This window comes from Spermophilus citellus (genome assembly GCF_964194105.1).
Source record: "Spermophilus citellus genome assembly, chromosome: 2".
Classification (NCBI taxonomy): domain Eukaryota; kingdom Metazoa; phylum Chordata; class Mammalia; order Rodentia; family Sciuridae; genus Spermophilus; species Spermophilus citellus.
The window spans coordinates 48163909-48178724 of NC_138183.1; the positions used below are offsets into that span (position 1 = coordinate 48163909).

At 38.2% G+C, this 14816-nt stretch overlaps 1 protein-coding gene across 1 annotated transcript; it reads left to right on the plus strand.

Annotated features, from left to right (window-relative positions):
• Window positions 1-12244: 12244 nt before the first annotated feature.
• On the plus strand, window positions 12245-14553 carry LOC308642274 (peroxisome biogenesis factor 2-like). The gene is made up of 2 exons (XM_081281123.1): window positions 12245-13377; window positions 13607-14553. The coding sequence occupies exons 1-2, from the start codon at window positions 12460-12462 to the stop codon at window positions 13721-13723; spliced, it is 1035 nt and encodes a 344-aa protein (XP_081137249.1). The 5' UTR covers window positions 12245-12459; the 3' UTR covers window positions 13724-14553.
• The last annotated feature ends 263 nt before the right edge of the window (window positions 14554-14816 follow it).

Here is a 14816-nt window from a genome sequence, read left to right on the forward strand (position 1 = left end):
CTTCTGAGAAACAATCAATAGGCTTGCTCACTCTTTTGATATATCTGTCTATGAGGAAATTTATTATAGGAATTGGCTCACGTGATCATGGAGGCCAAAGAGCCCCACAATCTACTTTCTTCAGGCTGGATATCTAGGAAAGCCAATGCTGTATGTAATCCAGTCTGAGTCCAAAGGCCCCAGAATAAGGAGTATCAGTGTCCAAGGGCAGGATGAGATAGATGTCCCACATCAACTAGAGTGGGAAAATTCCCTTTCATCCACTTTTCTGTTCTATTTGGGTCCTCAAAGGATTGGATGAAGCTGACCCACACTAAGGATTGTGTATATCCTTTATTCAGTCTATTCATTCAAGCTATTATCTTTCAGAAATATTCTCTCAGACACATCCAGAAATAGCGTTTTACTGGTTATCTGGGCATTCCTTTGCCCTGTCAAGCTTATACATTAGCCACACACCTATGTTATTTAACATATTCTTCAAGAACTGAGTATTTTTGTGATTCCCCCATTGTACATATCAAGAGACTGTGCACTGAAAATTTAAGGAACTTCTCCAATGGTGTACAGTTAGTGACAGTTTTCTGAGGACTCATGATATATTTCAATCCAAAATGTAGTCACTATATAATGCTAGACTTTGTCTTTATTTTTGAAGGCAATGACCCATATTTAGGCTAACATCTTCACATTTCTCTGTCGGATCTCCAAGTTTTGACAGTCACAAACATAACAGCATGAGCAATCTTTTGCAGTAATTATTCAAGCAAAACCAGGAACACTGCAAAAGCAGTGATCTCAATACCCACTTCTTAGATGTCCTGGGCTCAGATCCCACTGTAACATTTACAAGTGGTGTGACTGAAGCCTGTTTTCTTAAAAAGTGGGATACTTACTTCTCAAGGGATATAAGGCTTAATATTGTACATAAACCACTTAGCATTGTACCTAGTGTGTGCTCAAGAACTCTATAGATACAGTTTCTAATTTCTTCCAAAGAACAAAGAGTATGGATTATTAAGGGTAGAACTTTAATCCTAGCTGGGCATGGTGGTGTTTGCCTGTAATCCCAGCAATTTGGAAGGCAGAGGCAGGAGGACAACCTTTGCAACTTAGAAAGACCCTGTCTCAAAAAAAAAAAAGAAAGAAAAGAAAAGAAAAGAAAAATAGATGGGTGGGGAAGCTGGGACTTAGCTCAGTGGTAAAGCACCCCTGAGTTCAATCCCAGTGCCAAAAAAGAAAAAAAAAAAAAAACTTTAATCCTAGTTCAAGTACATGTATTGCTTTGTCTTGTTTTTCTGTTAGAACATGGGCTGGAATTTCTGGAACTCCAGGTAGTGAGAGAATGAAGCAGAGTGGGCAGACACATGTAGCCTGGAGAAGGGACTGTACAACTGACTAACAACGTTGTCATACATTTGTATGAGGAAATTAAAATATAATAAGGTATGTTTGGAAACTGAGACTAAAGAGAGGTTCATAAAATGCTGAAAGGTCTTTCTTCCATTAAACCCTGAATTCTCTAGCAATGGTTCTAAACTTTTGGGGAATGTTAATGATGGAAAAACCAGGGAGCATTTACCTTCCAAGTACATGTACACACAAAATTATCACATAGCTCTGGGGACTCACATGCAGCCTCTGAAGTCCATTCACACCATTGTTCCTAGACTGAGGGCACTGGGCCCAGTGAGCACTGAAGATGGCTTTCTATCAGGAGCTTTCCTCAGGGCAGATTGTGGATTTGGAAGTTGAAGGTTGAGGAGGAGTTTGACAGGTGGAGACGAGGGAAAGATGGATCAGTCAAAGGGAATTTGCGACAGAGTTGTGGCAGGTGAACACTGGAGAAGAGCACCCAGGCTGGGACTTGGTGAACAGTTGCTATTGCCATGCTGAGGAGCTCACCTGTGTCTTCATGGACCCATGTTCTCAAGGTGGTCTCCTGAGGGATGAGCAGGCTTGGGATGGGGCTGATGGGGATCTCACATCCTCCATCAGAGTTGTACCTAGAGCAGCTACATTTTATCTTTTTGTTCTATTTAGATTCACATGACAGTAGAGTGTATTTTGACACACACACACACACACAAACACACACATACGGGGTATAACTTATTCTAATTAGGATCTCATTATACATGATGTGGATTTTCACTGGTGGTGTATTCATATATGATCATAGGAAAGTTAAATGCGATTCATTCTACTGTCTTTCCTATTCCCATCCCCCTCCCTTCCCTTCATTCCCCCTTTGTCTAATCCAATGAACTTCTGTTCTTCCCTCTTCACCCCTTATTGTGTGTTAGTATCTGCATATCAGAGAATCAGAGAGAACATTTAGCCTTTGGGTTTTGGGGATTGGCTTATTTCACTTAGCACGATAGCCTCCAGATCCATCCATTTACCTGCAAATGCCATAATTTCATTCTTTCTTACAGCTGAGTAATATTCCATTGTATACATATACCACATTTTCTTTATCCATTCATTTTTTGAGGGGTATCTAGGTTGGTTCCACAGCTTAGATATTGAGCTGCTACATTTTAGAATGGATACGTAAGAATTGGTTTGAATTAAGAATTTTATACCTTTAAAGTGTTGAAAGAAATCTGTTATAGACTGTAGAGATCAAAGTACATTTTAAAACAGGAGAGAGTGCTGTAAGCCACGTGTATTGAATTGAGAAGGCCAGAATGTCTTGCCTCTAGCTCATCCCTGCCTTGTCAGACTTTCTATAATGATGTTTTATATCTGTGCAGTCCAACCAGAAGCCACGGTTCACCTGTGGCTGTTGAACACTTGAAATGGGGCATTGGAGATAGAGGAACTGAATTCCTAATACTGCTTTCTAAATAGTTTAGATTTAAGTAGCCACAGGTGGCTCCATCAGTGGTCTCCCATCTCTAGAAAGGAATGTAATTCTGCCCACACCAACATTTTTAGCACCTTGAGAAATGAGTTGGCACTCTTACCTGTGGAACTTTAAGAGGATATATTTGTATTGCTTTAGGCCACTAAGTGTGTGGCAGTTCCTTGTGGCAGCAATAGAAAAATAACAAAAACCCTCAAATGGAATCCTTAAAGGTACTTTTGGACAAATATTATTTCAAGCAAGTAGTTATCCCACTGAGACAATATTTTCATTTTTCAAAGTTGATTCTTTTTCTGATTATCTAAGTAGTGTATGGTAATTATGCAGAATTTGGAGAAATCACAGAATACTTTAAATAGGAAACAAAATGCTTTCCAGATTCATATTTTTGTAGTGGCAAAGATAATGAGATAAGAGTTATGGAGTAATTATGATGTTCCAAGCTCTGTTCTAAACACTTTACTAGTATTAATTCATTTAATTTGCCTTACAGTCTGTGAGGTAGGCACTGTCCCCCCACTGCACGGTGGGAACTAAGGCAGAAATTAAAATAATGAGCTTATCTGATTAAAAAAGGCACAGCAAAGCTTAATCGCATGCTATACTACCTGCATCCTGAATATACTACTTATAGTTTTGATTTCTTTAGGTTTTGGTACCAGGGATTGAACCCAGGCGCACTTAACAACTGAGCCACATCCCTGGCCCTTTCTTTAAACTTTATTTTGAGACAGAGTCTCACTACATTGCTTAGAGCCTCACCAGGTTGCTGAAGCTGGCTTTAAACTTGCAATCCTCCTGCCTCAGCTTCCTCAGCTGCTGGGATTACTGTCTGCTGTGCCTGGCTTGTCTTGATTTATTTACTTAATCTTTTAAAGATTTTCTCATGCTATTAACAAATCCTAATTGATGTTTGCAGATTATGTAGGTAGCATAAATACCACCTTTTGGGGGCCACATGTATGCTAAAATAATTACAATGATCTGCTTTATTACCAAAAGAAATATGTTGAAAATGAAAATCTGTTAGCTTAAATATAAAATTAACACAATGCTGTTTTATTATTAGAGATAGGGTTGTGTGGGAGCAAGTGCCAAATAAGTTTGTAAAGTTATATTTGGAATTTGGGATTAATTTTCATACAAAGTAATGTGATCTATTATTGTAACTTCACTAGCCCTTTCCTTCCCAAATGCCCATTTTTCCCATAACATAAAGCATTTTTCCTAGTAAATGTATGTTGAGGTTAGTCCTAAGAGTTTATGTATAAGAGAAAGAAAATTTCTCCTAGGGAGTACCACTGTAAACCAGTATAAAATTGATCAGATCAGAGGTATGCAAAGTTACCTTTAAGAAACAATGTAGCTCCTAGAACTATAAAATGTTACCCAAAGAAGGGTGTGGTCAGGAAGCCCTCAGCTTCAGGAGAACTGAGATTTGAGCACTTTGCACATCCATTGATAGCAACCAAGGTGGCCCTGCACATGGTACAGGGAACTTCAGCTGATGACTTCTGCAGGGTCTGGTCTCTTTGAAAGGCAGATGCATATGATTATTTTAGGTGATACAGCTAATTTTGCTTAGCATTCTTATTTGTACATTTGCCTGAAAACTTCTGGCTAGAATTTGGCTTCTTACATACATCTACCTAGGGAAAGACTTCTGTGGTCATGCTGCCTCAGTATTATACCTCTGTCACAATTGTATTTATTAATGTAAATTAAAAGATAGGTGTTACAGAGCTGGGATGTAGCTCAGCAACAAAACCTTTTGCTCACATCCCCAAAGCCCCGATTCAATCCCCAGTTCCAAAAAAGAACAGACAAAAGAAAAAAAAAGTGTTGTGGTTTTATAAATGACTCCCGAGTTTAACTCAAATATACCCCTGAGAGATGGGTCCATTCTTGGCAAGCTGACTGAATCAGCTCTCAGGAAGAGCCTATGGGGTCATGCTCACTCCCTGAACCAGGAACCCACCTGGTATCCTGGGTCTTCCCTTTGCTTTGTGTCCTTCAACATTATCATAGGCCAAACTTAGGCTCTTAGTTTTATTTAGGCATTTTTAGTATATATTAGTAATAAAAGAATAGAAAACTATAGTTGCAATCTTAGTAATTACTACAGAAGGATGGGAAGGTCAGAAAAGAACAGCTTAATTAGATAAAGATGTAGATGTTGCTGCTGCTTCTGATAATGATGAATAACATTAATTGGGGACTTAAAAAGTGTCAGGCTTTGTGTTAAACACTTTAAATAAGTTATTTCATTTAATCCTAATAATCCCAAGAGGAAGGTACATTATTATGCACAATTTACCAGTGAGGAAATGGAGGGATCTAAAGGTCAGATAACTCACCCATGGTCAGACATCATTGATAAGTGCAAAGCCAGCACTGCAGGCTGGATGGCATGGATCTTTGCCCAGACTCCTGACCGTGGTGCCCCACCAAGGACTCGGAGGAGGTTCCGAGGGACAAATGATGGAGACTCCCATTTCAATGATAGGAGTTGATTTATCTGGTTCATGATTCAGTGTTCTTTTTTTAATCCAAGTCTGTCGTTAACTCCTCATACTGAGAATTCAGGATTTGATTTCAGTCTTGGCTTACTACTCAATCAAATGGGGGAAGAGGAGAACCTTCTAAGAAAAGTGGGTGAGCCTTGGAAGGGGCAGAGGCAGATTGATTGAGAGGAGTCCAAGATGATCCATGTGCATGGAAACATTGGCCAGATGAAAAAAATAAATAAGCTACCAAAAATAAATGAATAAGCTGTGAATGCAGACTGAAGGAAAGAGAAGGAAGGTTAGACATCCAATTATAATCATTTTGAGGGGGAAAAATGGATCAGATACCAGTAACTAGAAAGCTCTTTGCTTCTGTCTGAAGAGGAGGCTCAAGGGGTAATGGAATCACACTCAGCTGGATGTCAGTCTGTATGTTCCTTGGTTTGTAACTGGAAGTCCTTGCTATTGCCTTTGAGCTCTGGAACTGTTTTATTGCTTTTATAAACTACTAGCTATCTTCTTTTAGAGGGAAATAACAGATGGTCATGCTGGAACTGAGCTTTTTATCTGAATCTTCAAAACCTTTTTGTGCACAATTTATGAAGTTCACTTCTTTACAAATTCAGTGCTTTCTTGTAGCTTTTCCTTTTGAGATGAGCCACAAGAGCCTCATTTTGTTGGGCATTGCCTATTAGTGGCAAAACTCCTTTCTTATTTAATCAGCTTCTCCAGTACAATTTAAGGCTGATTCCAGATAGGTCCTGTTTATGAGGGGGAAACGATTTTGGTGGACTGACTAAAAATAACATGTGGAATCTGCCACCTTTGTCTCCCTTCTGTATTCATCTTGTATTTGTATGCATTTTGCTCATGAAGTTAGAACTAATATGTCAGCTCTTGTAAGTATGGAAGAAATTTGACTGGGCCATGTGTATGTGGCCGTGGCATCAAAAATGCTACAGTGCTGTGGAGAGGCTGAACCCAATCTCACTTTGTGTTTGGAGGACAAGGCTACTGTGGCCCCAAATCCTGGCCTTGCTGAGTTCAGAATGTACAGAGCAGAGTGCTAAACATATTCTTTGTTGGTTGAAAAATACAGTTGTTCCCCTTCTTATGTAATGATATACTTTCTGTGGTTTTAGTTAATCATGGTCAACCATGGTCTGAAAATATTAAATGGTGCACTGGGGGTATATAGCTCAATAGTAAAACACTTGCTTGTGTGTGCTTGTCCCTAGATTTGATTGCCAGTACTTAAAAAAATAGATTAGTCAAAAATATTACATGAAAAATCCAGGAATAAGCAATTTATAAGTTTTTTAGTTATACACCATTCTGAGTAGCATGATGAAATCTCTCACTCTTCTGTTCCATCCTGCCTAGGACATGAATCATCCCTTTGGCCAGCATATCCATGCTGCATATGCTACCTGCCTGTTAGTTACCTAGTAGTTGCCTAGGTTATAAACTGCTATATCAGTGTCATCATGCTTAATCCAACTCTTCATCATAATATCTGTATCATTCACCTCACTTCAGATAGGCTTCATATCATCTCATATACTCACAAAAAGAAGAGTGAGACAATATCAAGGTATTTTGAGAATAAAAAGAGCCATATTCACATAGCTTTTATTACTGTATTGCTATAATTGTTCTTAGTTATTGCTATTAATATTTTACTCTGCCAAAATTATAAATTAAACTCTATCATAGGTATATATGTATAGGAAAAAATAGTATGTCTAGGGTTTGGTACTGTTCATGGTTTCAGGCATACCCTGGGGATGATGAGAGATTAGTGTATGAATAGATCCTATTTTAAAATTCGAGGCAATGGTGGATTTTTCATAATTACTAAAAACCTGCATTAGAGTTGAATACACACTAGGCTTAGAAAACAACCAAACAAACCCCAATCAATTTTGCACACTTAAGCATGCATAGCTCATTTTCTTCTAGAGGTTTGCTTCTCCCAATCATTTGATATTAATACAGTTCTCATTTATTATTTAAATTCCTGAGTCACCCAGAGATACTCTTAACCAGCTTTTATGTAGTCTTTTAATATTGCCTAGACTTCAATTGCCAGTTATAATTTAGGGACTCAAAAAACACAGACTATGGAGTTAAAGTCTGGGTCCACTACTTATAAGCTCGCATGACTTTGGGCTATGTATTTAGTTGCTTTATGGGCTTCAGTTTTTCTCAACTGAAAATTCTGGTCCTATTGTTGGCTCTTGGCTGCTTAATGAAGTCTCTGAAAAGTTCCACAATAAGGAAGACTATTAAAATTATCACATGTAAAATATTCTCAAACTTATTTGATCACCAAAAACATTTTTTCAGTAAAACCTGTTAGCATCCCATTGGCATCTACAAACACATTTTAAGAAATGCTGATCAGGTAGAGAGAGCTGCAGTCTTTAATACAGAAATGTGTATTTGGATCCTTGTTCTACTCTTATTGGCTCTGTGACTCTGGCAAAGCACTAAATTTGACTGTCGCCTACTATCAGTTAAAACACAGGTCAGGTATAATCAGTTCCAGTTAGAAACTTTCCCTCTATGTGCTCAGAATCAGTGCCGCTCTGAGTCAGCCTGCAGCAAAAATGAGCAGTTATCCTGGTATTATCATCTTTTGAAATGAAATTCTTTACTTGCCTCATCCTAGTCCTGAACATGCTCATAATTTCCCAAATATGCATCTCATACTATAATAATTTATTGATATATCTCCACAAATTGACCAGAACCACACCTTATTAATCTCTCCATCTGGCATCTAGCTTAGTATGGGCAGAAACTTGGTTGCAGCACATGTGTCTCCAGGGAGATGCTCTTCTCCTAGGTATCTCCCTCCACATCATGTTTCTGCTTAACTATCATCAGACAGGCCTGTGCTGGAAAGAGGCCCTTTTCCCCTTGCCACCTCCTCAGTATTTATCCCTTACATTGTGTAGTTTTTCTTCATAGCCCTCATCACAATCTAACATTTTTTTTTTTGTATATTTCCCTTCACTTAAACCTTAGTTGAGCAGGGTCTTGGTCTAACTTTTTCATTTCTGCCTCCCAGGGGCCTAGGATGGTGGTGCCTGGTACATAGTAAATAATAAATATTGATCAAATAAATGAATTATTAGTTGAATGAAGAATGAATGAATGAGTACCTTCTTTTTCCTCCACTGCCTCATCTGACAAATAGGAATAATGCAAACTACCTTATTTGCTTTTGGACTTAAATAAGAATCTGCAAGTGGAGGCACTTAATACACTGCTTTGGCCAATAAATTCAATAAATGGATGCTAAATAAATGTGAATCTAGCTGAATATGAGTGAAAGACTAACTCCTGTGAAGGTTATTTTTTGGAATAATGGTAACTGTCAGAATTTTCTAATGCCATGAAGACAGAATGCTTGATACCATAGTGTCACTTACTGAGTGGTATTTTGTCAGCAGAATATTAATAAACCCACATTTACACTCCTTCTTTTATAGAGTGTATATTTAATCAAAGACAAAGTTATTTTTTTAGTTTTATATTTTAGTGATTGTAGGACAGTATCAAGGGGAAACTGTTAGTATTACGGTCCTTGAATTTTGGCTCTGCCCTTCACTAGTGTGAATGCTTTAGGATACTACTTACTCCCTTAGTAATCCTTAACTTCTTCCTTTGTAGAAGAAAATTGTAAATAGATATATCTCAGATTTAATATAAGAATTTTATGTTCTTGTTTTATAAACCATAATAAATACGAGTTGCTACTGTTCTTTTTACTACTACTTCTACCACAGCCACCACCACTGCCACCAACCACCACTACCAAGTAACAATGTCTTGGAGTTTCGAAGCCAAACTCTAAGGAAAAAATGCTACCCACTATTAATTTTTCTCATTAACTTTTAGCAGATCTTGAAATCCAAAGGGAAGCTGGAACCAGGACAAATTGAATTAACTGATCATATCCACTGGCAGAACCCAGAAGCTGCTATTTCCACCAATAAGCTGTCCTTTGGTTCCTGTCCCTTTGATCTCCACAGCCCCCTTAGGACTCTCCTGCTGTCCAAGGGAGGTTCCAATAGTCTGACAGATCTTTAGGACAGCATCCCTTAAATAACAAGCAGGTGGTTGCCTTGCAAGTGAGAAGTTATTGATGACCCACATGGCTATTCTGTTGATGATTCATTTTCTGTTTCCTGTCTATGTGCTTTTCAGAAGGCAAGCAAGCAGTTTTACATAAATCAATCTTTTCCATCGAGCTGACACTATGTCAAGGAAGTCTGAAGATGTGACCTCTGTCTCCTTGGTATAGGGATGTCAGTAAGACAATGGGCCCTTGAAGGGTAGTCCAAAGAGCTCATCTTGAAAAGTGAATCATGATTCTTTAAGGTTAAAGATTACACCGTAAAAAGGTTTATTTGTTTATTCTTTTTTCCTGAGGACTTAAAAAGAAATAGCCTCTTCCCTTGCGTGCTATTTTCTTGTCTACCTCTGCTATCTTCCCTTCACCACTACTTCATTTCTTTGTGGAGAGATCACAGAAAACTGTGTGTGTGTGTGTGTGTGTGTGTGTGTGTGTGTGTTTCTCAAGAAGCACTAGGAAAAAAGATAGCCCCCTTAAAATAGAATTACTGGGAACATATCTCCTTAAAAGAAGCTGAGATAACAGATTTCATTAAAATTGCTTTAATGGAATTGAAGGGAACTCTATCATTAAGATGTGTTTACAGAAAGTAAGTAGAAAGTGATTTTATTATTGAATGTTTCTAAATATATCCACCCACTCCTCCTCAACCAAGTAATGCAGGTCTGTGGTTCCAGGAGAACTCATATAATATCACTGAAGGGAGGGAGAGAGATCCAAACTGACCGTGACTCAGCAAGGTCACTCCTTAATTAGCCAAAGCAGAGACAAACCTAGAATTTTCTACTTTCATAGTGGAATAATGTTTTGAAATATTACAACTATGCTTCTTTACCCCATATTTTCTATTAAATTTACCATAATTCTCTTTCAGGCAGTAATGAAATTTGCATTTTTCCTCACCTATTCTATAGTCTGTATGCAGAAAGAATAGGTCAGATTTTGGGTTTCAGAATCAACTCTGAGTTTAAGGCAGATAAAGTTCTGGGAAGTTGAGAGATTCTGCTGGTTATCTTGCTTTCCAGGGAGTCAGACCCAGGAGACAGGATGTCTTTTACTATGGCCAATATGTCTTAGCTAATAGAATGGCTGCAGGAGGTGCCCAGGCAGGTATGGGTAGCTTAGGAATGTCCTGTCCCTTTGTGGTATGGAGTGCAAAGTTGCAAAACGTTCCTGCTCAGAGCTGGAGAAGCTTCCCAGTTGGAACAAGGACAATGATGGTAGGCACCAGATGGGAACATGCATGTCTTAGCAGATGGATTGCCATAGCATGATCTTGGTTTATTAAATCTCCCTTTACAAAAGAAGTCCTTGTCATATGAAATTGTGGCAATTGTAAACATATTTGGGAAATAAACGGAAGATGATTAGGTAAGTTAATATAGTAGAACCTTGAGTGCTTGGCATGAGATTTTGACTTGATATATTTGGCAACTAGGTATAATTGATGTTTTTCTGGAAGAGGAGTGACAAGATGAAAAAAAAGGCTTAAATTGAAAGACTGCAAAAGACACTGGGGGAACAAAGACTTTAGATTTTTAAGGATACGCACATGCATGGCTCAATAAATGCCTATTGAATGAGAACAAGAATAATTCTCTTTCTTTAGTATGCTTAGTGAAATCTAAAAGTATTCTGTGAATTTAGGGCAGATATGAAGAAGGTTTTCTTGGTGGGAAATTGCTACCTTATGAAATAGAAGCTGAGGGAAGATTTTGGGAACTCACTGTGGTTTAGACTTTCTTCTAGCCTAAATGTCAAAGGTAATTTTGCTGACTTTTCAATACTGAGATATAGATAGATATACGTATATCTCTATAGATAGGTATAAATGTATAGATCTCTATTTTTATCTATGTACATATATATTGATATTTAGACACATATGGCTGCTATGCTTTGGATATTGTTTGTGTCCTGCAAAGGCTCATGTGTCAAAAGCTTGATCTTTGTGCTGGGGTTGTGGCTCAGCAGTAGAGTGCTGCCTAGCAAGTGTGAAGCCCTGGGTTCAATCCTCAGTACCATGTAAAAATAAATAAAGAAAACAAAGGTATTGTGTCCAACTAAAAAATAAATATTTTTTAAAAATAGTTTGATCCTTGGTCTGATGATAGAACCAGAGGGGGTTAGAGCCTTTAAGAGGTGAGGCCTAGTGGTATGTAATTAGGTCATTGGAGCTCCACCTTCAGCAGGGACTATTGCTGGTCTCAGAGAGTAAGTTAGCTTCTGCAGGAGAGAAATATTATAAAGGAGCAAGCCTGGCCACTCCCTGGCCTAAGGTTTCTGTCAAGAAAAAAGTCTGGAAATAGGACCTCAGTCTCCTTGGAAGAGGGGAGTCAGGAAGAAAATTAGGCTTTGGGCAACTCTAAGGCCCTGTTCTTCAAAGAGAGTTATGAATCTTTAAGATTAATGAAAGATCATCCTGCTAAAAGTTGTATCTGTTTGTGCTGTTTCCCTTGCCACGCGATCCCTCTTGTTTGCACTTCTGCCATTGTGTTGCTGCCTACCTTATGACCCTTGACAGAGCCCAGCAGGTGCCAGCACCATGCCCTTGAACCTCCAAAACTGTGAGCTAAGTGAATCTTCTTTCTTTACAAATCACCTAGTCTCAGCTATTTCTTTTGGTAGAAACAGAAAGCAGATTAATACAATGACTTAGTTAACTCTATTATGCCAAGTTGTTTAAAAAAAAAAAAAAGTCGCTCCGGAAGCCCGGGGTAACCCACATTCTGCTAGGAAAAAGCCAAGCTTTCCAGAGTATGTTTCAGAAAAAGTTACGTGGAGCGTGGGCGTTTCACAGACTCCTAAGGTCCCAGCACGTATGAGGCAAGGATTTCACAGAGGAACTTGTGGAAAAAGTCTCCATTGCCATAGTAGAGGGCTGTCAAGTCTTGAAGGAGCTGCAGGAAAGGGGAAAAGCTGTCATTCCTTTCATGAGGAGGGCCAAAAAGAAAACAAAAAGTAATAGAAAAGAAAAGGGAGAACTAAAGAAAGGAAGAAAGAAGAGAGAAAAGAGAGAGAAAGAAGTTCCAAAGACCTTCAGAGAGGACATGGCACCCAGAGAAGAGAATACAAAGAGTACAGGCAGAGTACTCAGAATAAGTCAGTTGGATGCGCTGGAACTAAACAAGGCCCTGGAGCAGCTGGTTTGGTCCCAGTTTACTCAGTGTTTTCATGGATTTAAGCCAGGCCTGCTTGCTCGCTTTGAACCAGAAGTGAAAGCGTTCTTGTGGCTTTTCTTGTGGAGATTCACTATCTACTCTAAAAATGCTACTGTGGGACAGTCAGTTTTGAATATTCAGTACAAAGACAATTTTTCCCCGAGCCTGAGATATCAGCCACCAAGTAAAAACCAGAAAATCTGGTACGCTGTCTGTACCATTGGTGGGAGGTGGTTAGAAGAACGATGCTACGATTTATTTCGAAACCATCATTTAGCATCCTTTGGGAAACTTAAACAGTGTGCGAATTTTGTGGTTGGACTTTTGAAATTAGGTGGGTTAATTAATTTTTTGATTTTCCTTCAACGGGGAAAGTTTGCAACTTTGACAGAACGTCTTCTAGGCATTCATTCTGTATTTTGCAGGCCCCAAAATGTCCGAGAAGTTGGCTTTGAGTACATGAATAGGGAACTTCTCTGGCATGGTTTTGCTGAGTTTCTGATTTTTCTCTTACCACTTATCAATATCCAGAAATTGAAAGCCAAGTTATCCTCATGGTGTATCCCTCTTACTGGTGCTTCTAATAGTGACAGTACATTAGCCACCAGTGGCAAAGAATGTTCTTTGTGTGGAGAGTGGCCCACCATGCCTCACACCATAGGATGTGAACATATCTTCTGTTATTACTGTGTTAAGAGTAGTTTCTTTTTTTTCTTTTTTTTTTTAAGAGAGAGTGGGAGAGGAGAGAGAGAGAGAGAGAGAGAGAGAGAGAGAGAGAGAGAGAGAGAGAGAATTTTTTTAATATTTATTTTTTAGTTTTCGGCAGACACAACATCTTTGTTTGTATGTGGTGCTGAGGATCGAACCCGGGCCGCACGCATGCCAGGCGGGCGCGCTACCGCTTGAGCCACATCCCCAGCCCAAGAGTAGTTTCTTATTTGACATGTACTTTACTTGTCCTAAGTGTGGCATAGAGGTACATAGTGTACAGCCACTGAAATCAGGAATTGAGATGTCAGAAGTGAATGTTCCTTAGAAAGTAAAATTGTTTCCTTTGAGGAAAACTGTATTATGTACAAATTCTTAATATTAGTCATCCTAAGTATGGTACTTAGATGTCTCTTATAAGGCTGGTACTTCTCAGTCAACGTCTTCTCTTCCTTTGGAGAGATGACTAAATTCTAATCACTGTAAACCACATGATTCTAAATATATTATATAAAATATTTTAAATTATTGCATTCAATTTTTAATATCAGGAATAAAGGAGAGTTTTTGTCATATGACTATCAAGAAAGAGTTGGGGTACACTGGGATGTGTATAGATTTATTTTCAGAGATGATAAAATATCATAGTCTGACAATGATAAGGCCCTGTTTAAACTTTAAGATTGTAATTTTAAGCTTTTCTCTGAAGCCAGTTTTCAAGAGGTTCAGTCCATAGCTGTTAGACCCCTTCACAGTTGACTTCTTAGGTTTAAAAAGTAAAAATTGCTTAAGACAGCTTAGAAGTGAGGCCTGGAAACTACAGGGGACACCTGGCAAGAAAAATATTATTTCCCGGATCTCTTTCTTTAGTCTTTGATTCAGAGCTTATGTTCTCAGCAAGAATATTGGTAGTTTTATGAAATACCAGAGGTCTTTAGCATAGTAATAATACAGGAGTACATATCAAGATGTACTTTGCTCCTTTTCTCTGCATTTTTGCACTTAGAAGTTAAAAATGAATGTTTTGCTAAATAATAATCACATGAAAATATTTGGACAGTTTTTAAGTTACTTTAACAAAATATTTTTAAACAAGATCTCAATTTTTTTGGCTTTGACAGTAAATCAAAATATAAAATAAAATAAATTGTGCTTTGATTAAAATATACATGTACATGAATATACAGACATATAATAGAAATAATTCACAGGTGAAACCACAACACAAGCATATTAATTTTTTTCCTTTTTTATAATTCTTAAAGTGGAATAGAATTAGCATGAGCAGTGATTTGTCTCAAGTTATTCATTATATTGTAAGCACTTTCCTAGAATAAATATAGTACAGTGAAAATACAGGAAAACTTGTTCATTTTTCTCTTCACCTTCCATTCACCTTCCATTCAGCAAACACTTAGGTG